The 22,792-nt window shown below is 36.7% G+C and overlaps 2 protein-coding genes across 52 annotated transcripts in view; one reads left to right on the plus strand and one right to left on the minus strand.

The window, feature by feature from the left end:
* The window catches only part of RIF1 (replication timing regulatory factor 1), a 69,635-nt gene extending 66,882 nt beyond the window's left edge, over positions 1–2,753 (plus strand). For both annotated transcript variants that reach the window (XR_012421103.1, XR_012421104.1), the window contains one exon: positions 2,613–2,753. The gene's annotated coding sequence lies outside the window, so the exon portion shown is untranslated. The remainder of the gene's footprint in view (positions 1–2,612) is intronic.
* A 1,956-nt stretch (positions 2,754–4,709) lies between these two features.
* The window catches only part of NEB (nebulin), a 225,713-nt gene continuing 207,630 nt past the window's right edge, over positions 4,710–22,792 (minus strand). For 5 of the 50 annotated variants that reach the window (XM_005573144.5, XM_045367036.3, XM_005573143.5 and 2 more), the window contains 17 exons: positions 22,175–22,267; positions 21,610–21,702; positions 20,242–20,334; positions 18,139–18,231; positions 17,095–17,187; positions 16,483–16,575; positions 15,795–15,887; positions 15,113–15,205; positions 13,040–13,132; positions 12,654–12,746; positions 12,257–12,349; positions 11,293–11,400; positions 11,005–11,188; positions 10,562–10,654; positions 9,267–9,413; positions 8,861–8,967; positions 4,710–5,287 (listed from right to left, as the gene is read on the minus strand). In XM_005573144.5, the coding sequence (XP_005573201.3) occupies positions 5,114–5,287; positions 8,861–8,967; positions 9,267–9,413; positions 10,562–10,654; positions 11,005–11,188; positions 11,293–11,400; positions 12,257–12,349; positions 12,654–12,746; positions 13,040–13,132; positions 15,113–15,205; positions 15,795–15,887; positions 16,483–16,575; positions 17,095–17,187; positions 18,139–18,231; positions 20,242–20,334; positions 21,610–21,702; positions 22,175–22,267 (1,836 nt within the window). In that variant the 3' untranslated portion in view covers positions 4,710–5,113. The remainder of the gene's footprint in view (positions 5,288–8,860; positions 8,968–9,266; positions 9,414–10,561; positions 10,655–11,004; positions 11,189–11,292; positions 11,401–12,256; positions 12,350–12,653; positions 12,747–13,039; positions 13,133–15,112; positions 15,206–15,794; positions 15,888–16,482; positions 16,576–17,094; positions 17,188–18,138; positions 18,232–20,241; positions 20,335–21,609; positions 21,703–22,174; positions 22,268–22,792) is intronic. The other 45 variants (XM_074009090.1, XM_045367038.3, XM_074009089.1 and 42 more) reach the window with 36 other exon arrangements.

Raw genomic sequence — 22,792 nt, forward strand, 5'->3', positions numbered from 1 at the left:
GTAAATTAATAAGTATTTCCAACAAAAGGCAGCTTTGTTTCTTAAACAGATAACAACATATAACTAGGAAGATCACCTTCAAAATAAAGTATCATGGAACTGAAAATAGAGTATGGTGTAACAATTATTTTGATACATTAATAACAAGTGTCTAAAGAATTTTTTATTTTTATAGAATAGGAGGTTTCCAAAAGAAAACAGAATTAAGAGCAAAATTGGTTTTGAATATAGAAACTGAAGGATGGCAGTCTTAACTTCTAAGGTTTTTACAGAGCACAGATTGGCAAATGGTAGCATGCCACCTGTTTTTTATACTACCTGTGAGCTGAGACTGGTTTTTACATTTTTTAATGGTTAAAAAAGTCAAAAGAAAGAGGATATTTTGTGACACATGAAAACATATTAAATTAAAATTTCAGTATCCAGAAATAAAGTGTTATTGGAACAGCTGTGCTTATTTATGTATTGTCTTTAGTTGCTTTCCTACTACGGTGGCTGAGTTTAGTAGTATAACAGTCTGTATGGCTTCCAACAGTCAAAATACTGTCTGGCCTTTTTTAAAAGAGTTTATCGATCCCTTTTATGGGGGAAGGTTTTGCTCATACATGGCATGTTAGTCAATTTAGTTATTTGCTTCTAGCTGGCAGAGTGAGGTCTTGAATACTTACATATTTCTATTACCCCTGTATTTTCCAAAATGGCTTCTCCTGATTTTACTGTTTTACTGTTGCTCAAATTACACAGATACTAGGAAACACGAGTACTTTAAAAGTACACTTTTTTTTTCTACTTAAACTCTCAAACTATAGTTAGTATTTACCATGATGTTAAGGGACTTTGATGGTCTGTGAATTATCAGTTGCTTTCTGCACTACCTCCTGTGGATAGACCTGACTGATAGCACTTAGAAAAAGACTGATAGACGCCAAATCAGTCATTTATTAACCCTATAATATTGTTGTCCCCATCATTTGGTAAACTGTAAGAGAGCTTAGTTTTACATTCACAAAGTATTTATATTTGATAAGTCTTAAAAATGATTTAAGTTGAAACCTAACAGAAGTACTTGTTAATTACTCAGTTACCCGCAAATAATGGAAATAATGGTGCAGTCAGTTTTATTTGATTGTGTAATGCTTTATACTAGGGGTCCCAAACTCCTGGGTGGCATTAGATTCTCACAGGAGCATGAACCCCATTGTGAACTGCACATGCAAGATCTAGATTGTGCGCTCATGAGAATCTAATACCTGATGATCTGAGGTGGAACAGTTTCATCCTGAAACCATCTCCTCCAACACCTCTCTCTGTGGAAATTGGAACACCTGTCTGTGGAAATTGTCTTCCACGAAACTCATCCTTATTGCCAGAAAGGTTAGGGGACCACTGCTTTATACAGTGTTTGAAGCAGGCACACTTACAGTTACTATTTCTGGTTCTTTATGACTCTTGAGGGGGGCAGAATCTATGTTTGATTCACAATAAAACTTTTCATGAATCATTGAGGGTTAACTGTTATCACTTGCCAATGGAAACTGGATATTGAAACATTTTTTAAGAAATGCACTTTTACCTGAAATAAAACTATGAAAACTAAACTCTGGTACTTGTTTTTGTTGGCTACATTTTGGTTTTTTGTTTTGTTTTAGTGAGATCTGAAATGAGTATGAATAGCTTAATTCAAATACCACAAAATGTACATTATATTTATCTACAAACATGAACCATTGCTTTTCCTTTTCCCCTTTTATGGCCTGCTTTTTAACCACAGATTTTCTGATTTATGCATAGTTTTATGGGTTCCACTGGTTTCTAAATCCAGAGATGGTGGGTTTTTTTCGTTGTTAATGAGTTCAGTTTTTCATTGAACTTGTTACAAGAGAGGTTTCGTCGAATAAGGGCTGAGTAGATGCAGGCAAGCTTGGAGGGAGGGAGTCCACATGGTTTGGGTGAGAGCAGAGCTGACGCTGCCAGGCTAGTCACCAGATGAAGTAAATGCCTCACCCCAACGTGACCTTAGCTTCCTCTGCAGAACCAAGCAACTTGGTGCAGCCGAAGAAAAGCTCCATAGTTTTAAGGAAAAAAAAACCCACCACAACAATTAGGTAAACAGTGATGTTGAAAGATACTGTATTAGTTTCCTAGGGCTGCTGTAACAGTACCGCAAACCTAGTGAGTTAACAGAAATGTATTGTCTCAGTTTTGAATAGTAGAGGTCTGAGATACGGTATCAGCACGGTTTGTTCCTTCTAAGGATCATGTGGAAGTATCTGTCCCATACCTCTCCCCAGCTAGCTTTCTGGGTGGTTTGCTGGCCATTTTAGGCAGGTAGAGGTATTTCCCCAATCTCCCATCTTCATATGACTTTCTCCCTGTGTGCCTGTGTATTTGTCCAATTTCCCTTGTATCAGGATAGGAAGGCTGTTGGATTAGGGCCTCATCTGAATTAACAGCATCTGCAAGGATCCTATTTCCAAGGTCACATTCTGAGGCCTTGGGGTTAGGACTTACCATGAATTTGGGGGTGGGAGGGTGGGACACAATACAGTTCATACATTTGAGTGAGATTTGGTTGAGATGTAACCCGTAGACCTAATTTCTCCCTTTTATAGTTTCTTGAAGATGGCTCTTTGCAGCCTACGTGGTAGTGGAGATATATTCAAAGGACTTCCCTAGTATCGTTGGACCAACAAGCACAAGCAGATGGCAGGAAGATTAGAACATTGGATATTGATTGCCAGTTTTTAAGGTGTGTTAATTTTCTTGTGATTAATGTTTTAAGAGTCCTTTGTAAGATACTGAAAGGTGACTAACCTATAATAAGATTAACTATAAGGAATTTATAAGGTAATGGGAGGAGTGCATTGGTTGGGTGGAGAAGAAACAACGTTAACCGTGAGTTGATAATTTTTGAGGCTAGTTGGTGGATTCTCTACTTTTATACATATAGTCATCCCTCAATATCCATGGCGTATTGGTTTCAGGACCACCCCCACCTTATGAATGTTAAAAAAAATCCCTAGTATAAAATGACCTAATATTTGCATATAACCTATGCACATCCTCCCATATACTTTAAATCAGGGTTCCCCAACCCATGGGCTGTGGAATGGTACCGGTCCATGGCCTGTTAGGAAACAGACTGTACAGCAGGAGGTTGAGTGGCCGGTGAGCACGCATTATCACCTGAGCTCTGCCTCGTGTCAGCTCAGTGGCCACATTAAATTCTTCATAAACTGTACATGTGAGGGATCTAGGTTTGTGCTCCTTATGAGAATCTAACACCTGATCTGAGGTGGAACAGTTTCATTCCCCACCCTTCCCTGTTGTGTGGAAAAATTGTTTTCCACGAAACCGGTCCCTAGTGCCAGAAAGGCTGGGGACCTGTGCTTTAAATCATCTCTTGATTATAATACCTAATATTATGTAAGTGTATGTAAATATGTTATGCTGTATTCTTTAAGGACTAATCACAAGAAAAGAGTTCAGCTCTTCAGTACAGATGTGACCATCTTTTTTCTGAGTATTTTTGATTCATGGTTGGTTGAATCTGGATGTGAACCCGAGGATCTTGGAAAGTCAGCTGCATGTTGAACATTTTCCAGGCTTTAAAGAAAAATCTAAGAGACAAAAGTTCTGTTTTTGCAATAGCAACTGCAGAGTGTGCCTTGGCAAACCGATAAAGTAAATAGGAAATTTAAAACTAAACCAGCCAGGCCAGGTCCAGTGGCTCAGGCCTGTAATCCCAGCACTTTGGGAGGCTGAGGTAGGTGCATCCTCTGAAGTCAGGAGTTCAAGACCAGTCTGGCCAATATGGCAAAACCCTGTCTCTACTAAAAATACAAACAACCTGTAGTGGTGGTGCACACCTACTAGTCAGCTACTTAGGAGGCTGAGACACGAGAATCGCTTGAACCCAGGAGGGAGAGGCTGCAGTGAGCAGAGATTGGGCCACTACACTCCAGCCTGGGCAACAGAGCGAGACTCTGTCTCCAAACAAAAAAATGGCTCATTGTAATGGAGACAGCATATACTTTAGTATTCTAAAAGTTTGGGAGTTGGAAATCACAATAGAATTGTTGCCTAACTTGCATTTTTATCCAGTTTAAGGCAAGATGGAAGACTTGGGAGCAGGAGAGTAGCAATCTCTGGCACCATTTGGATGGTTAGGCATAATCTGCCTTTTCTTGGGTCTGTAAATTCCCTGAGGGCACCAGCTGTCTCTTGTTCTTCACTTGAGCTTCAGCATCTAACCTAGTGCCTGGCATACAGGTGTATGTTGGTCATTCGCAAGTGAGTGCGCTCTTTGTAAGAGCATTTGCTCCCTGTGAGTCTCAGACACATTAAGAAGCTTGAGACAGCATTGCTGCGCCTGTAAAGTTACAGGGACTTATCTGCCTTCTGGGAAGAACAGTCTTAAACATTAAGCCATTATGGTTGCTTCATCCCTTTGCCTTTGCCACATGCTGCCATCCTACTGGATGCAGATGGGAAGCCCTGAAGTTTAGGATTGGAGTCCACAGGTGTTCTTAAAACTGTAAGAGAAGCTTGTTGAATGCAAGTATAGATCAAATTTTGAGAATGTCTACTCTTATGCATAACATTTTAAAAATTTAGATAATTTTTTAGTAATTTTATGTAGAATTTGCTTCATTGAATTTTTATAGATATTAAAACCATTAAAAATAATGCTCATTCCATCCACAGAGTGTTGCAGAATTAGAGGTTTTATTAGTTGCTAGTTTGTATTGATTATAAGTTTATAATTTCAGAACTGAATAATAAGCATTATCAATCAGTAAGCAAGGAAAAAGTGAACATCTCTGCTATTTTTCCTTTAATGTGTTTGGCATATTCAAAATCCCTGTTTTAGAAAAGAAATAATGTTAAAACATGTTTATAATGGAGAAAGATGCTAGGCACAGAAATAATATTGCAGAAGCTTTTAAAATGTCTATTCTGCAACTTATTTTAAAACCCAAAGGTGAAAGGATGGTACTACCATAAATCACATTGACACAGAAAAACCATAGGCAGCTTGAGAAATTAGGTAACAGTGGAGAGTCTAGTAGGATCTGTAGGTCCTGCAGACAAGTGTGATGCTTTGAAATGCCTAAATAGCTTCAACGTAGTTGGCTGGGAGCATTCCGGTCCTGCCAGTCCTCTGCACAGTGCCATACATCCAACCTTCATCAATAGCTTGAACATTTATGATGGCATCTCCATCCTTGAAAGACACCTCATCTGCATCAGCAGCCATATAGTCATACATGGCACGGAAGATTTTCTATTCGTGGGGATGGAAAAAGGGGAAATATTATATGTTGGATTTGCAACAGCACACATCTATTTGTGAGATGTCTCAGGACTGACTTCACAAACTTAAGTTGAACAAAAGAGAATGTGCAACCATCAACAAAGTAAAAGGAACCCACAAAATAGGAAATACTTGCAAATCATATATCTGATAGACAATATCCAGAACATATGAAGAACTCCTACAACTCAATGCCTTCCCCCACCAAAAGAGGCAAAGGATATGAATAGACATTTCTCCAAAAAAGATAGACAAATAGCCAAAAAGCACACAAAAGGATGCTCAAAAGTAGTCATCTAGAAAATGCAAATTATTAAAACCACAATGAGATACCCCTTCACACATGCCAGAATGGTGATAATAAAAAAGACAATAACAGATGTTAGAGGGGATGTAGAGAAATTGGGTCCTTCATAAACCACTGTGGGAGTGGAAAAAGAGTGCAGCCAACTTGGAAAAGAATTTGGCAGTTACCACATGTTAAATACAGCATTACCCTATAGCCCAGCAGATTCCACTCCTAGGTGTATACCCAAGAAGAATGAAGACATAGGTCTGCACAATAATTTGTACATCCATGTCTATAGCAGCATTATTCTTAATAGTCAAAAAGTGGAAACAACTTAAATGCCCACTAACTGATGAATGCATAAGCAAGATGTGGTATATCCATACAGATCTATTATTGGGTAGTAACAATAAAGTACTAATACATGATACAACATGGATGAACTTCAAAAGTAAAGGAAGCCATGCACCAAAGTCAGTATATGTATGGTTTTATTTATGTGAAATGTCTTGGGTAGCCAAATAATATAGTGACAGGAAATGGATACCTGGGATTGGATGGAGCAGAAAGGGATAAGTTGGGGATGGAGAATGAATGCCAGTGGGCACCAGCATTTGTTTGTTTTTAATTCACCAGAAGAGTTTTGAATACACAGTTTTTTTTATGGTGATGAAAACATTCTAAAATTAGATTATGGTGATGGTTGAAAAAAACTAAAAAAAATCATTGAATTGTACACTTTAAAGTATGAACTTCATACTAAGTTATGTATCCATAAAATTGTGTGTGCGCAAACGTGCGTGTGTGTGTACTGACAGAAAAGAATATGCTGCTACTTTTATTTATGGCCTTTTTCTACCTTTTGAAGAGGTCAATCTTGTATTTTAGAGAAGAATTTGAAAACCCATAGCACTATTGCATGTCATCTTTCACTCTAGGAATTTGGGAGCATACCGGTAGTAAAAGTTTCTCAAAGCTATCCTCCACAGTGTTAAAATTGTAATAATTTGGAGGTATATAATAATTGATAATATCAAAAGTTTCTTCCTAGGAGCAGCCACTGGTTAGTAGTTTTGGATATAACCTATATGGGTTTTTGTTTTTTGCATTCTGAAATATACATGCATATATTCAAATTCACAAATAGATTTCCTTTCCCCTTTGCATAAGTGGAACATTACTATAAATAATACTGTGATTTGTTCTTTCCATTTAATATAGCTTGGAAGTCTTTCCATATAAATATAGCTGTGTCTTACCCTTTTTGACTGCTGCAGAGAATTTCACATTTTAGTAAGATCACGAATTATTCAGCCATTTTCATTTTTCTGGACATTTAGTTGTCACCATTTTTTCTTACGCTATAATGAGCATCTTAGCATTTATCTTTGGGCAAATAATTTCTGAAGAAAAAGCTTTTAAAGGTGAAAGTTTTAGGTCAAATGGTATATATGTTTAAACTTACATATATATATATGTATATATAAAAATAATTTTACAAATAGAGATGGGGTTTTGCCTTGTTGCTTAGGCTGCTCTTAAACTCCTGGACTCAAGCAGTCCTCCCACCCCAGCCTCCTAAAGTGCTGGGATTACAGGCGTGAGCCACCATTCCTGACCTAATTTTTAAAGTTTGCTATTAAAATGTTTGAATATGATACAATATGATCATATTTGATTCAATTCGATACTTTGTATTATATACTTTATTACTTTTTATATTTCTGGTTACTAGCACTTTTATTTTATATTCCTGGTTACTAGTGAACATCTTTTTTTGTTGGCCATTTTTATTTATTTTGCCATAAATTATCTATTCTTAGTCTTCCAAATCCTATTTTGAGGGTGAGGGGAATTATTAGTGAATTTTAGAGTGCTTTATTCTTTTTCAATATTAATGTTTTTGTTATATATTCTGCAAATGTTTTCTCCCAGTCTGATATGTTTGTATTTGTTATGGAAACATTTAAAATTTTATGATCAAATTGGCCAGGCTTTTATACTTCTAGACTTTGGAATTTGCCTAGGAAGGCTTTCCCCATTATATTTTAAAATTATTGTGGCCGGGCTAAGTGGCTGATGGCTGTAATCCCAGCATTTTGGGAGACCAAAGCAGGCAGAGGGCTTGAGCCCAGGAGTTCGAGACCAGTCTGGGCAACATAATGAGCCTCTACCAAAAAAAAAAAAAAAAAAAAAATTAGCCTGGCATGGCATACATGCCTGTCGTCCTAGCTATTCTGGAGGCTGAGGCTGGGGGATTGCTTAAGTCCATGAAGTCGAGACTGCAGTGAGCTGTGATCGTGCCACTGCACTCCAGCCTGGGTGACAGAGTGAGACCCTGTCTCTAAAAAAAAAAAAAAAATTCTCCATTATTCTTTTTACTTCTACAGTTTTGTATTTTACATCTAAATCTTTGGTACAGCTACAGTTTATGCTTTGAGATGAGTATCTAATTTAATTATTTTACTAAATAGATAACTGGTTACCTCAGATCATGTAATTAAATAACTTACCCCTTTCCTGCTGATTTATAATTCTTTTAGGGTCTGTTTCTGGACTTCATCTATTTTTATATCTATTGCCATGCTAAATCCATATTTAATTTTAATAGCTTTAAAGTATGTTTTGCTCTTTTTTAGTTGAGTCCTTAAGTATGATCATTTTCAAATTTTACTTGATTATTCTTGCATCTCTTTCAAATTTTAGGATTAGCACAGTTTTTTGAAATGCTATTGGGATTTATATTGGAATTGAATGCATTGGTTTATTTCAGGGAAAATCAGAACTTTACAATATTCCCTTCCTTAAATATAATAGGTCTAACACTTATCTAGACCTTGTATATCAATTTAGTAAAGACAGTTGTCTTCATACAAAGATTGTTCATATCAGTCGTAAAGTGTTATGTTCCCAAAGCTGGCAATATAGGCATGATTCACTACGCCCAACCTATAAATGATTCCAAGCAGCAAATGTTTAAGATAGTAGGTGAGACCAGTGAGCCAAAACTGATGCTTTTGCTTTAGGTTTGGGTTTTTTTAAAAAAATCATTGAATAATGCTTTTCATTAATTTGAGTTTGATAATGAAAGTTTTTTGATATTATCATTAATATGAAACGTGTAATAAAAGAGCATTATATAAAATAGAAGGTTGGGTTTAAAAAAAAAGACCGTAATACCTAATACTTATACTCATGTTTGCACATATCAAAAATTAAGAATAATTTACTTAAGTGAGTCATTATTCACTTACTCCAGCAGTAGATGGATGAGATGGGATGGAAGATACCGTTGTCTGTTGGGTAGCAACTGAAGATGATCGTTGTTGTGGGAGCTCTGTGGTTTTTGCATGTTTGTAAGCTGAAAAGAAGGGGGGAAATTCTTTATAAGAAGAAAAATGGCTACGTATTCTTTATTCTGTGTTTAGCAGCTGAGTGATGTCTTTTCCCCCCAACTTAGAACGATTTTCAAAAAGAGAAATCAAGGAAAATGAAACATCTAACTTCATGCAACCCTCCACAATTCTAGTCTTGTCTCATTAAAAGAAAGGATCAAAATTTTTTAAATTCATTTTTTTACTAAAAGCATCTTTTATAGTAACCACCAATGAGCTGGTCGGGTGGGACATGACTGCCAAAGTCAGCGCCATGCACTTGTACCTGTTGAGACTGCAAAGACACCCCCGTCGCTGTAAGTCGAAAGGTGGTGGTCTGGCGCTTCTGAATGCTCAGACTTCTCCTCACCCCCACTGATGCTCAGTGCACTGGCAGATCGTGACTGCTCCCGGCTGCGGCGCTGAGCTTGGACTGGGAGAGATATAGCAAACATGAAATTTCTATGTTAGTAATGCCTAACAGTTATTGAATCTCAGTTATTGTTATCTTTGCCAAGCATGGTATTAAGTAGTTTCCCGTGGGTCAGGCCCTCACAGTTACTCTGATGTAGGTTTGTCTTTCTTATTTTTACAGATGAGAGCTTAAGGTCATGGAACAGTTAAGTCATATAGCCAGGTTTCAAATCCAAGAGTCTATTTGTAGCATCTCCCCTCTGCCCTGCCAATTTTCCTGGCTCACCAAAATGAATCGATAGTAATATTCACATTCAGACTCTATCTTTAACTTCTCCAGAAAGTCTTCCCTAACTGCAAATCAATTTAGAGTCTTTCTCTGTGTTCCCAAAATACCATGGGCAGACCTTTAAAATTGCACGTGTCAGAATGCAACCATGAATTTACTTATGTCTTCATCAGAAAACTGGAGTACAAATCCCTTGAGGACTGTCTCTACTTAATATTCTACTTTAAATTTTTTTTTTTTTTTTTTTTTTTTGAGATGGAGTCTCTGTTGCTCAGGCTGAAGGGCAGTGGTACAATCACGGCTCACTGCAGCTTCAACCTCCTAGGCTCAAGCTATCCTCCCACCTCAGCCCCCTGAACTACAGGTGTACACCACCACTCGCGGCTAATTTTTTTTTTTATTGTTTGTAGAGAAGGGGTCTCATTCTGTTTTCCAGGCTAGTATTCTACTTTTTAACATGAATAGAAGACATAAAGTTGTGCAGCCTGCTTTGTGTAATGAATAATCTTCCTTGATGCAGTAGAGCTCAGGAAGTTCCTAAAGGTCAAATCCTTTCTCTTCCCTTTGCCTATGTATTTTCATTATGTCTCCAATAGAAAGATTTACTACTGTTTTTTCTTTGGAAAAAAATTAGAAATGATAATAATGGGCCTGAAGGAAACATGTACTGAGGCGGTGAAGCAAAATTTTTTCTAACTTGAACTTGTCTAGAAAATAAGTTTTGCTCACTAGTTAACAAGGTATTTTTATGCCAAATGGGCAGCTCAGAAAACAGAAAACCCTGGAGGGAAGGAACTTCAGAGCCCAAATAAAAGTCATTGACCCTAGCATACTAAATGGTGATGTTTATGTTGTAAGCCTTTTTCAGCGTAACACACCATTAATCATGTGTAAGCTTCGGGACTGGATGTTGTCTTCTGCTGGGTCATAGTCAAAAACCGAACCAGGATTAGTACGCCAGACACGTAAACCTGAAAGGGAAACCAATGATCAGAACAAGTGTTTTTGGACTTTTCCAATAACTTGAAAACCAAGGCATGAATTTTAACAACCACCAGAGGATTGAATCACACTTATTCCAGCTTAGGTTCTGGGTCATGTCTTCTCCTCAGAGGAGAACAAAGATAAGGTAGAAGAGATACCAGTTTTGTAAACTGAGATAATAGGAGCTTTCTTGCACCCCTAAAAAAAACAGATTGAAGTCCTTTATATTTTGACTTGATGTAGATAATGTCACTTTAGTTCTTCTACCCGCTCAGTTAAAGCGGGTAGAGGCGGGTAACTTAAAGTTAATCCGCTCCCCCAACCCAGGCTCAGTTACCTGTAATAGTCTCCTGATCTTGGTCATTCCGTTTTTGTTCCATTTCTACCACTTTCCTCTGAATACCTCGGTAGTTAATGTCACTGAAGTCCTGCATGTTCTTCTTTACTCTTTCAGTGATAGGATCTGTCACCACTGGTGTGAAGCAACCCTTGTGTTTCTCAAAGTCTTCATGATACTTCACCTGAAATGTCATGAATTTGCTTTATGAGAATATGATGGTATGACCATACCCTTTTTACACATTCCGACAGGCAGCCAGCCAATCCTAAAGAATTCCTGACTCACCGTTGAGATGTGCCGTTGGGTCTCCCTCACCCGTCTCATCTCGGGGGTATCCAATACATAGGCAGCTTTGCCTTGTATTTGTTTCCGGAAGCTATCAGAATAAAGAACCTGATCGAGGAGAGACCATGAATGAGTGGTGCTGTCCTAAATCTGAAACCTCAAAGCCTTTCCAGCAGATAGAGATGGAAGGAGCTGGTGAGGGACGCTTGGGTCAACTGAAGGGGCCCAGTGAGACACATGACCAATTTTGGAACAGGCAAATCTGGGGACCGGGAGTGCCCGCAGCAGAAGAGAAAGGACTTGTTTTGACTTCGAAAATGAAACTCATTTTGAAAGAAGGGGCACAATATAATTTTGAAAAGAAAGTGACCTCTTGAAATTTGCTAGGAATTACAGCATTAACATATTTGATGGTATTTGACTCTAAATCTGATATTGAAGGGAATTTGAAAGAACTGTCCTTTAAAACAAGTGATTATTTTCCTTAGGTTATGTCCAGACTTCATAAACCAGTATGCTAATATAGAAATCAAAGTTCTCCAGACACTAAAACCCCAAAATATATCCAAAGAAGGCATTCATTTCAGAGTATTACCCATATCATAAAGTATCTTAAAACTATAGGAGAGCAGAAGATTGAGGATGTTAGGAAGTAAATTTGTTATAGCTGGTTATGTAGAACTACCTCAAGTAAAGTATAAGGGGGAAGGAAAACATTGGCAATTATCTTGTTTAGTATGATGGTTTGGAATGTAAAAGCACAGTTAATGTCAATTTTAGTGTAAATTTTCAGTTGAATAAGTGCAAATTTTTATGGTGTTAAAAACGTTACTTTCCAAGATGTTGCATTTTTCTCTTTTAACATTTTAGTGTGTTTTTCAGTTGAATGAGAAACGCGTTTTTATGATGTTAAAATGTTATTTTCCAAGTTGTTGCACTATTTCTTTTTAGTCCTAGAAAATACCGAGCTAATGTTTTCTTGGTTGCGCTTAGCTCTCTCCATCTCTGGAGTAACAGGTGTCGGAGTTGCTTTTCTCATGTTCTCTTTGTACAATACCTAGGGAAGCCAAAAGAGCATCCAGGCATCAGACAGCAGAAAACCAGGTCTGAAAATCATTTAGCTGGTGTTATGGCTCAGTTATATCACACTGAAGGTAAAGCCATTAAAATGTTATGGTAGGAAGCAAAAGTTAAGTAAAATCACTGTGACCTCGTGGGGTTGGTTTGTTGTTTAAGTGGACAAGGAAGAATTTTTAAAGATACACAAAAGTTTTGGAAAAACCGTAAGATAAATTAGTGGTATAACCATGTGTGCCAGGGCTGTTAAAATTTTAAGGATTTATTTTTCCTTTCTAAAATACCGAGCTAAAGTTTTCTTGATTGCGTTTCACTCTTTCCAGCTCAGGAGTAAAAGGTGTGGGGGTTGCTTTCCCCAGGTTCTCTTTGTATAACACCTGTGAGATACAAAGTTGTGCCCGAAAGTCACTACGAGGTAATAATTACTATTAATTATATTGCAAGTTGGGGGGAAACGCTATGTTTAATCTATTACTATTAGTGAGAACACCTCTCAAGAAGAAAGCTTAAAAATAGTTAATGGCTACAGTAAATGTAGTGTGATATTTAGAGCAGATGCAAATGTAACTGGCATTTTGTTTGTTTTTAACCTGGGACAGGGTTAGGAGCAGGCCAAACTGCAGGAGTTATTTTGCAAAATTAAAAGCACTTTTGTTTCTCAAGACAATACCGAGCTAATGTTTTCTTGATTGCGTTTGACTCTCTGCATCTCAGGAGTGACAGGGGTTGGGGTGGCTTTCCCCACATTTTCTTTGTACAAAACCTATGTGAATCCAATGGATCCAAAAAGCCAAAAAGAAAAAGAGTTAGTTACCAAAAAAGGAAATGGTACAGATAACTTTTGATTATCTTTAGGGCCCCAAACTATTTGGGCAATTAGGTTAGATGGAAAGCAGTATGTTTCCCAAGGAAGTTAAGTGTTGTTACAGCAAGACACAATGTTTCCAGGATAGGCCCCTGCCCTGAAACCCTTGAGGACTGCAAGAGAGACCTGTGGTGTTCCTCAAAAGGATGCGAAACCACCATCATTTAACCACTAGTCTCTGAATGTCAAGCCCCTGAGAGATGATCTAAACAGGAGTTACAGGCATGAACTGCAATCACACTGAGAAGGTTGATGCTGCTCCTAATGTCAGCTGTTTTGTTTTATTTTAGACAGAGTCTCGCTCTGTCACCCAGGCTGGAGTGCAGTGGCACGATGTCTGCTCACTGCAACCTACGCTTCCCGGGTTCAAGCAATTCTCCTGCCTCAGCCTCCTGAGTAGCTGGGATTACAGACGTGTACCACCATGCCCGGCTAATGTTTGTATTTTTTAGTAGAGACGGGGTTTCACCATGTTGGTCATACTGGTCTTGAACTCCTGACCTTGTGATCCTCCCACCGCGGCCTCCCAAAGTGCTGGGATTACAGGCGTGAGCCACCGCACCGGGCCCACAGCAGCTGTTTTTCTACTGGACTGTTTTGCAACACTTAAACTCTCATAGACATATCAGTAAAACTGTAGGCCCTCAGACAAAGCAAAGGGTTTCCCCTACCCCCTTTTTCTTTGCTATCGTCTATACCCTGCCTCTTACTTTAGTTTCATACAACATCTCTAAAACAGACCTTATTAAGGAATAAGGTTTTTGGCTCTTATATCACTGTCATGGTAAATCAACAGAAAATGAGAAACATACAACACATCCTGGTAAATCCTCAACCTCGGTATCTCCCCCTCAGTGTCATTCTTGGAAACATGGGAGATTTAGGAAGTGACATTCAAGAGGAAGAATTCTGTTGAAATAGTGGTTCTCAAAGTGGGGTCCTTGGACAGCAAGGTCAGTATTGAGAACTTGTTAAAAATGCAAATTCTCTGGCCCCCTCTATAACAGAACTACAGAATGAGAAACTAGAGCAGGACCCAGCAATCTGGCTTCACAAACCCTCCAGGTTATTCTGATGCGTGCTAATGTTTTAGAAGCACTGCACTCAAGTACTGGAGAAACCTACAGACAGTGGCAATGTAGAGACCACAGGTTATTTGCCACTGAAAGCTGAAGTCCCCATGCAAACCTCGATCCCTGGGTAATTTACAACCATATATGTCATAGAGCACAAGCTTACAGGAAATGGTTTTCTAAAGTCTGCAGTTAAAGACTACAGTAAAACTAAAGAACAACAACAAAAAACGAAAATTGGTAAAACAAAAAGCCATTCTGGTGACTCTTTCATTTTTAAGTAAATTGATAATTGCCAAAACTACTATTGGATCATAATTTGTATCATTATTCGTAAAGGAGGGGATCAGGGATTGTTTTTCCCAAGGTCTCTTTGTTCAAATCTGACAGGGTAAATTAGAACCTGATGTCATTGACACAAAAACACAACAAAATCATATTCAAGAAAGAGCCCCGTTGGACCTACTCTACCACCCCACACATACCCATCCTACGTTTCAAGCATATCTAAAACAAAGAGACCTTGGGGATAGTGGATAGAGAGTAAGTTTGGGGAGAGAGAAGCAAAAGGATATTTTATTGGAAAATCTGTTACTTCTTGATATTAGAACTTTATGGATTAAAGCAACCTTGTTATTATGGGGTTAGGCTAGAAGTAGCCCAAAGGAAAAAAGGATAAATTTGCTAAAGAAATACACAAAATTTAAGTTGTCTTTAAAAGGTAGGATTAATATGTATTATTTTAAATCATGAAAGTAGTTTTTAAAATCGGTAAGTAGTTTTCTTTCTTTTCTTGCCAAAGTACCGAGCTAATATTTTCTTGATTGTGTTTGACTCTCTCCATCTCCGGAGTGACAGGCAAAGGGGTTCCCTTGCCCATGTTTTCTTTGTATAACACCTGTGCGATGAGAAAGCATCCAGAAAAAACAACCATGAGTAACATTTCATTTGTTGAGAGGTTTTAAGGGTAAGGTCAACTTCCTTGTTAAGAAAAAAAACAGTGTCCAAGGAGCCAGAAGTTATATGCTGACAAAATGCCACCGACTACTTTAGTGGAAGCCATTGTTGGGACGGGGAATCTGCGCCCTCTACAGAAGCAGGGACCTCAGCTACTGGGAAAAGGCTGTCAGAGTTATCCATGTTATTATTTTTTTTTTTTTCATTTTTGTGAGTACGGTGCCTCCCAAACAATCACATGAGGATTTGAGACTGTTAGAACTCAGTGTTATTATTCACACAAACAGAAAAACTCGTTATTTTAAAAAAATGATTGAAGATATCAGATGAAATAAAAAATCAAAATTAACTGTATTATGGAAATGGTGTTAGGCTAGAAGTAGCCCAAAGGAAAAAAAGGATAAATTTGCTAAAGAAATACACAAAATTTAAGTTGTCTTTAAAAGGTAGGATTAATATGTATTATTTTAAATCATGAAAGTAGTTTTTAAAATCGGTAAGTAGTTTTCTTTCTTTTCTTGCCAAAGTACCGAGCTAATATTTTCTTGATTGTGTTTGACTCTCTCCATCTCGGGAGTGACAGGTAAAGGGGTTCCCTTGCCCATGTTTTCTTTGTATAACACCTGTGCGATGAGAAAGCATCCAGAAAAAACAACCATGAGTAACATTTCATTTCTTGGGACATTTTAAGGGTAAGGTCAACTTCCTTGTTAAGAAAAAAAACAGTGTCCAAGGAGCCAGAAGTTATATGTTAACAAAATGCCACCGACTACTTTAGTGGAAGCCATTGTTGGGACGGGGAATCTGCACCCTCTACAGAAGCAGGGACCTCAGCTGCTGGGAAAAGGCTGTCAGAGTTACCCATGTTATTTTTTTTTTTTTTTCATTTTTGTGAGTACTGTGCCTCCCAAACAATCACATGAGGATTTGAGACTGTTAGAACTCGGTGGTGTTATTCACACAAACGGAAAAACTCGTTATTTTAAAAAAAATGATTGAAAATATCAGATGAAATAAAAAGTTGAAATTAACTGTATTTTAGAAATGGGAATGGTGTTAGGCTAGAAGTAGCCCAAAGGAAAAAAGGATAAATTTGCTGAAGAAATTCACAAAATTTAAGTTGTCTTTAAAAAGTAGGGTTAATATGTATTATTTTAAATCATGAAAGTTTTCAAAATCATTAAATAAGTAGTTTTTTTTCTTTTCTTGCCAAAGTACCGAGCTAATATTTTCTTGATTGTGTTTGACTCTCTCCATCTCAGGAGTGACAGGTAAAGGGGTTCCCTTGCCCATGTTTTCTTTGTATAACACCTGTGCGATGAGAAAGCATCCAGAAAAAACAACCATGAGTAACATTTCATTTCTTGGGACATTTTAAGGGTGAGGAAAAAAAGAGTCATCCAAGGAACCAGAAGTTATATGCTGACAAAATGCTACCAACTACTTTAGTGGAAGCCATTGTTGGGATGGGGGAATCTGCATCCTCTAGAGAAGCAGGGACCTCAGCTGCTGGGAAAAGGCTGTCAGAGTTATCCATGTTAATTTTTTTTTCATTTTTGTGAGTACGGTGAGGATTTGAGACTGTTAGATCTCGGTGTTGTTATCCACACAAATGGAAACATTCATTATTTTTAAAACATGTTTGTAAATATCAGATGAAGTAAAAAATTGACATTAACTGTATTATAGAAATGGGAAAGTATATCCTTTTGTAATATAAGATATATTAGAAGCAAAGGTAGGGAAATTGGGTTTAAAACAAAAATAAACGTAAAGATCAGTTTAATTCTGAAGTTAAGTGGCATTTTTTCCCCTTTCTTTCCAAAATACCGAGCTAAGGTTTTCTTGATTGTGTTTGACTCTCTGCATCTCAGGAGTGATGGGGATTGGAATTCCTGTCCCCAGGTTTTCTTTGTATAGCACCTGTATGATGAGAAAGCATCCAGAACAAAAAGAGCAATCAGTCCATTTCTCCCTGCTTTGGAGCAGTTAGGACTGGGAAGGGAGGGAGGAAGAGAGTGAGTTAGAGGAAGATAAATACCAGAAGCTTTTAGACTCAAACTGTTTGAGCCTAAAGACATCTTCAAAAGCAAAGGAATGCAGGAAAAAGCAGCAAAAACTAAGAAATAGGAAAAGAAAGTTTGTTATTTTCATTGTTTGAACTAATCTCTGCAGCACTGAGCAACCATGAAAGACAGCAATTAGTCTTTCCCAGCTTGTTACAAAGGAGGGAAAAAAATAGAAACAAGCAAGAGACGGAAATAAAACCAAGGAAGTTATTTTTGATTTGAAAATGCTATTAATAAGTCATAAGGATATTTGGGTTTTACAAACATTGTATATATGGCGACACATCCACACAACTCTTCTTTTGTTCACTTTCAAAAGAAGTCAAAGTATTTAATTTTTAGTTGGGTGAACATATTGAGAACAACAATGTTTAAGGCAAATGGACAGCAATGATAAGGTGCTAAAAAGAAACTTCAAAATATCTGTACAAATAACAGTAGAGATAGAAAAGGTTAGAATAAGAAACGAGGCTAATAGTCGGATCTTTGCAAAATACATTTGTTTAAGCTTTAGGTTCAGATCAAATTTGCTAAAGCGGTATAAATGTGGATGCTTAGACACAGAATGTTACATTTGTAAAAGCAGGAATATAATACTGAACACTTTTTTTTTAATTAAGTTAAATGATTATATTAATGTTTTGCCAAAATGGGGAAAACTGATTCATAGGAAATGGCAGCATTAAGTTGGGAAAAAGAGGGGTCAAATTTTTTATTGGGATGAGTTGATTAGATTTTTAAAATCTAGCCATTAATCTTTTTAAAACTTTTTAAATAGTTAAAGGGATTTTTTATTTTTAAATACCGAACTAAAGTTTTCTTGATTGTGTTTGACTCTCTCCATCTCTGGAGTGATGGGGATTGGAATCCCTTTTCCAACGTTTTCTTTATACAACACCTGTATGACACAAGAAAGCATCCAGAAAAAACAAGAGCAGTCAAAACAGCCCTTTCATCTACCTTGTGGGGAACCTGGTATAAAACTATAGACATTATAGACAGAAAAGACAAATTCAACAAGTCAGCCTCTCTGTTCAGGCACAGATCTGGGTGAGAACATGTTTTGTATTTCCTTAGTGAAATATCAGTGTATTTTGGTATTCATCTTTTTTTTGCAACTTGAATATAAGTATTTCCTGTGCCAGGAATTAAGGAAAAAAATACAAATAACTTCCTAAGACCACTAAAATACTCAGTGTACAATAGAAAAATGTTTAAGTTAGATTAGCAAATATTTATTTTCTCTACAAAAAGTGTTTGTCTTAACAGGCCAAATCTATGCAATATGGCAATTTGGTCTTTGTCATTACGTTCAAGTTGTAGAGTTGTCAAGTCTAAAAGTCAATATATGGCGTTGTCTATTTTCCACAGTATCTAATAGGCTTATGCACCACTGGGCAATTCTGCCTAAATGCAATCTGTGTAAAAATTAACACAAATGGTTACTTTAAAAAAAGTACAGGATCATCAGGATCATTAAGGTTTCAAATAGATACAAACAATAATATACTTACTCTAGTATAGAAGAAAATAATTAGAAAATGATTTTGAAAATTGTTGCAAGCCTTTCAATAAAAGGAATAATAATAATAATAGCCCACAGGGAAAACAATGAATATAACATTCCAAAAGACGTATTAACTTAACATTGAAAATTTAACCAAATTGAAGTATTGTTAGTGAATAGTAATTAAAAACAGAACAAAAAGACAGTGGGACCAAAGAAAGTTACTGATCTAATTATGTCAAAGAATCAAACTTTTAGAATATATTAAAACTGACAATTAAAAATATTTTGGATTAATTCCAGCTCCCCAGAAAAAAATCCATCTAAATTTTCCTAATGACATTTGATTCTCCATCACAGGTATAAGTGAACCTAAGGTCTTGATATAGAAGTTTCAGAGTTGTGTATTATATAATACACAAATAACAATTTGTGTGTTAGAGCTTTTCAGCAACAATATTAATAAAAGAGAAAATAACATTAAATGTAAGCTCATGATCTGATTTGTATATTTAAAAAAAATCAGAAGGCCTGGATTTCTATTCATGAAATGGCTTGTTTTACATAAGTATCAAAATAAGATTTTTCTTTTTCTTTTTCCTTTTTTTTTTTTTTTTTTTTTGAGACAGGGTCTCACTCCTGTTGCCTAGGCTGGAGTACAGTGGCCCAATCACGGCTCACTGCAACCTTGACTTCCCAGGGCTCAGACGATCCTCCCACCTCAGCCTCCCAAGTAGCAAGGACTACAGGCACTTGCCACCATGCTTGGCTAATTTTTTCTATTTTTAGCGGAGATGGAACTTCACCATGTTCCCTAGGCTGGTCTCGACCTCCTGGGCTCAAGCGATCCGCCTGCCTCAGCCTCCCAAAGTGCTGAGATGACAGATGTGAGCCACCACGCCTGGCCCAAAATAAGATTTCTTTTCGTTTCAATATGGAGCAATTTTCTTTCTTGGTGCTACTGTTTATCTGAATAGGGTCTATGTTAAGAAGATCCCTGTTCCCACCAAAGAGCCACCATTTCTACATGTGGCTTCAAGTCCAGTATCTTTTCTTGCATTTCTAACCCAGAAACATCAGATAAAAAGAGTTTCAAGTAAATAAGAGCTTTACTGTTTGGTTTTTCTTTTCTAGAAATCAATTAACTTCAACAGTCCCAACAATAACATAAAGGTGAAAAGAGAAGGAAAGAAAAAGTTTTAAGGGACTATTATAGAAAGTATAAAATGTTAGAATCAAATGGTGAGTAGGAGATCTGGAAAACAGAAGGATTCAGTTGATATGATTTACAAAAAAAGATTTTGTTAAATTGATTATTATAAAGGGATGAACAGTGAGATGTTCTGTTTTATAGAAATTATTATTTTTTAATAAGGAGTTAAAGAGCTTTCTCCCAAATACCGAGCTAAAGTTTTCTTGATTGAGTTTGACTCGCTCCATCTCAGGAGTGACAGGTAGGGGAGTCCCCTTGCTCAAGTTCTCTTTGTATAATATCTGTGTGCACAAAACCAACAAATGAATCAACCTGGACCCATCTTTTAGGTAGACTTAACCTAAAAAAACAGCCTAAAAGTATTTTTATTGTTGTTTTTATGATGAAGTACCTCAATAACTTTTAAAAATAGAGTAACTATAGATCCCCTTTGGACATTTAGTCACACACAGGATGTCTGTCTGTAAAAGACATCAGTTAAAAACACAGCTGCCAGGCTGCCGGCAGGAGTGGCTTGACTTATGTAGGGCTTCTCTCAAAGACAGGAGTATCAAATAGCGTTCAAACTAGTTGAAATTAATATTCATGCGTTGTTGGTAACATTAAATTAGGGAACCAAAGAAAGACGAGAGAGAAAAAGAAGTAGGTTTGGGGGAACAAAATAAAGAATAAATGTTGAAAGCTAAATAATACTAGCTTTCAATGATACTGAAAGTTTTCCAAAGGAAAAATTATTTGTATCTTACATAGCATACAAAAAATAGCCAAGACAAGTAAATTATATTTACTGTGAATTGCTATGTTGTCTTTGAATGAAAATATTTAAGAATGACATTCTTTTAAGAAAAACTGCAAACACAGTGACCTCCAATGAGATTAGAGACTATTGTAAGTGAAGTAACTCAGGAATGGAAAACCAAACAATGTATATTCTCACTGATATGTGGGAGCTAAGCTATGAGGACGCAAAGGCCTAAGAATGATACAATGGACTTTGGGGACCTACAGGAAAGAGTGGGAGGGGGCAAGGGATAAAAGACTACAGATATGGTGCACCAAAATCTCACAGATCACCACTAAAGAACTTATGTAACCAACCACCTGTACCCCCAAAACTTATGGAAAATAAACAAACATCTAAACATCGAAAAAAAAAAACTTAAGCTGCAAACACAAAGAATACCTCAAACAGCCACAATAAATACAAATAAAATTCTAATTTACATTGTCCTTTTGAAAGGGTGTTAGATTTTACTTTTGACTTGTGTCACACCAGTTAGAAACACCTACTGTTATTAAAGGAGGAATGGAGGAAGCAAACAGAGTATTACAGGTTTTTAAAGAAAGTGATAAATATCTATGTTTTAGAGAAAACACAGTTAAAGTTTCACACCAGAACTAAATACTAAATTAGATTCAGGTTGAAAACTGAGGTAATATTTGGTATTATTATTTTCATTATATGAATTTAGTAATTTTACATTTGTAAGGTGTTATTATTTTAAATAAAATTACGGGATTTTTTTTTTTTTTTTTTTTGGCCCCCTAAGAAATACCGAGCTAAAGTTCTCTTGATTGCGTTTGACTCTCTCCATCTCTGGAGTGATAGCTGTTGGGATTCCTTTCCCCAAATTTTCTTTGTACAAAACCTGTGAGATACAAGAAAGTACCCAGAGGACATTTAAAACAAGCACAGAGAGTAAGGAAGGGAAGAAGTGGGGGAAGGGGTTATATGTGAGGAGACAGTTTTTTAGTAAGTAATATTTAGTAAGGATAATGTTTTTACTTTTTTCAGTTTTAATGGTAAACTCTACAGTGCTAATTGTGGAAATGAAAAAGTACAATGGAAAGCATTAAGTTATAGGATATAAGTATAAAGCTGAGAAATCTTGTTAATTGTACTTACAGTATTTCAAATCTAGTCAAGTCACTGAAAATGTTAAAGTATAATCGGAAATGTGAGTCATTTTGTATTAATGTGGTTTTGGTCAGGTAATAATACACAACACGCACAGAAACACACAGAATTGTTAAGATGTTACTTTCTTTAAAAAAGATGGTTATTGTGGTAAATTTTTTGTGGGAAATAATTTATATTGTATATGATATATTTGTAAATACCGAGCTAAAGTTCTCTTGATTGCGTTTGACTCTCTCAATCTCTGGAGTCACAGTGGTTGGAATGCCTGTTCCCAAGTTTTCTTTGTACATAACCTGTAGAAAATAATTAGAATACCCGGAAAGGTAAAATGACCGTAAATCCTTTAGATAGCAGCTACATGTGGGCTATTTGGGGGAAACTCATAAAAACAATCTAGCTCTCAAAAACATTCAAGGAACAGGGGGAAAAATTCCATAAATATTTATGTTGTCTTTTCCAAAGTAGTAAAAAAATTTACTATCTTGAAAACTGGGCACTAAATTACGCATTTTCTATAACCACTTAGTGCATGCCTAAAATGCATTAAATAATAATAAATTTACCAATGAGAAAAATCCAACCATTTTGCTGCATCTAGCATTGGTGCCTTAAATATAGTAGGCCTGCAGTAGACTTGTACTTAATGAATAGATTGCTTGGTTTAAACTTTTCTAATCACAGGATACTCTATTCCTTCAGGCTTATCGAGAATTCTCTGTTTGTTTTATATGTTCTAATGAATGTTCCTCGCTGGCTCCTAATCTGTAGGAGCCTCGTCCCTGGATATGAGATGGTTTAATCGGTTTATTTTTCAGGAA

This window comes from Macaca fascicularis, chromosome 12, assembly GCF_037993035.2.
Source record: "Macaca fascicularis isolate 582-1 chromosome 12, T2T-MFA8v1.1".
NCBI classification, from domain to species: domain Eukaryota; kingdom Metazoa; phylum Chordata; class Mammalia; order Primates; family Cercopithecidae; genus Macaca; species Macaca fascicularis.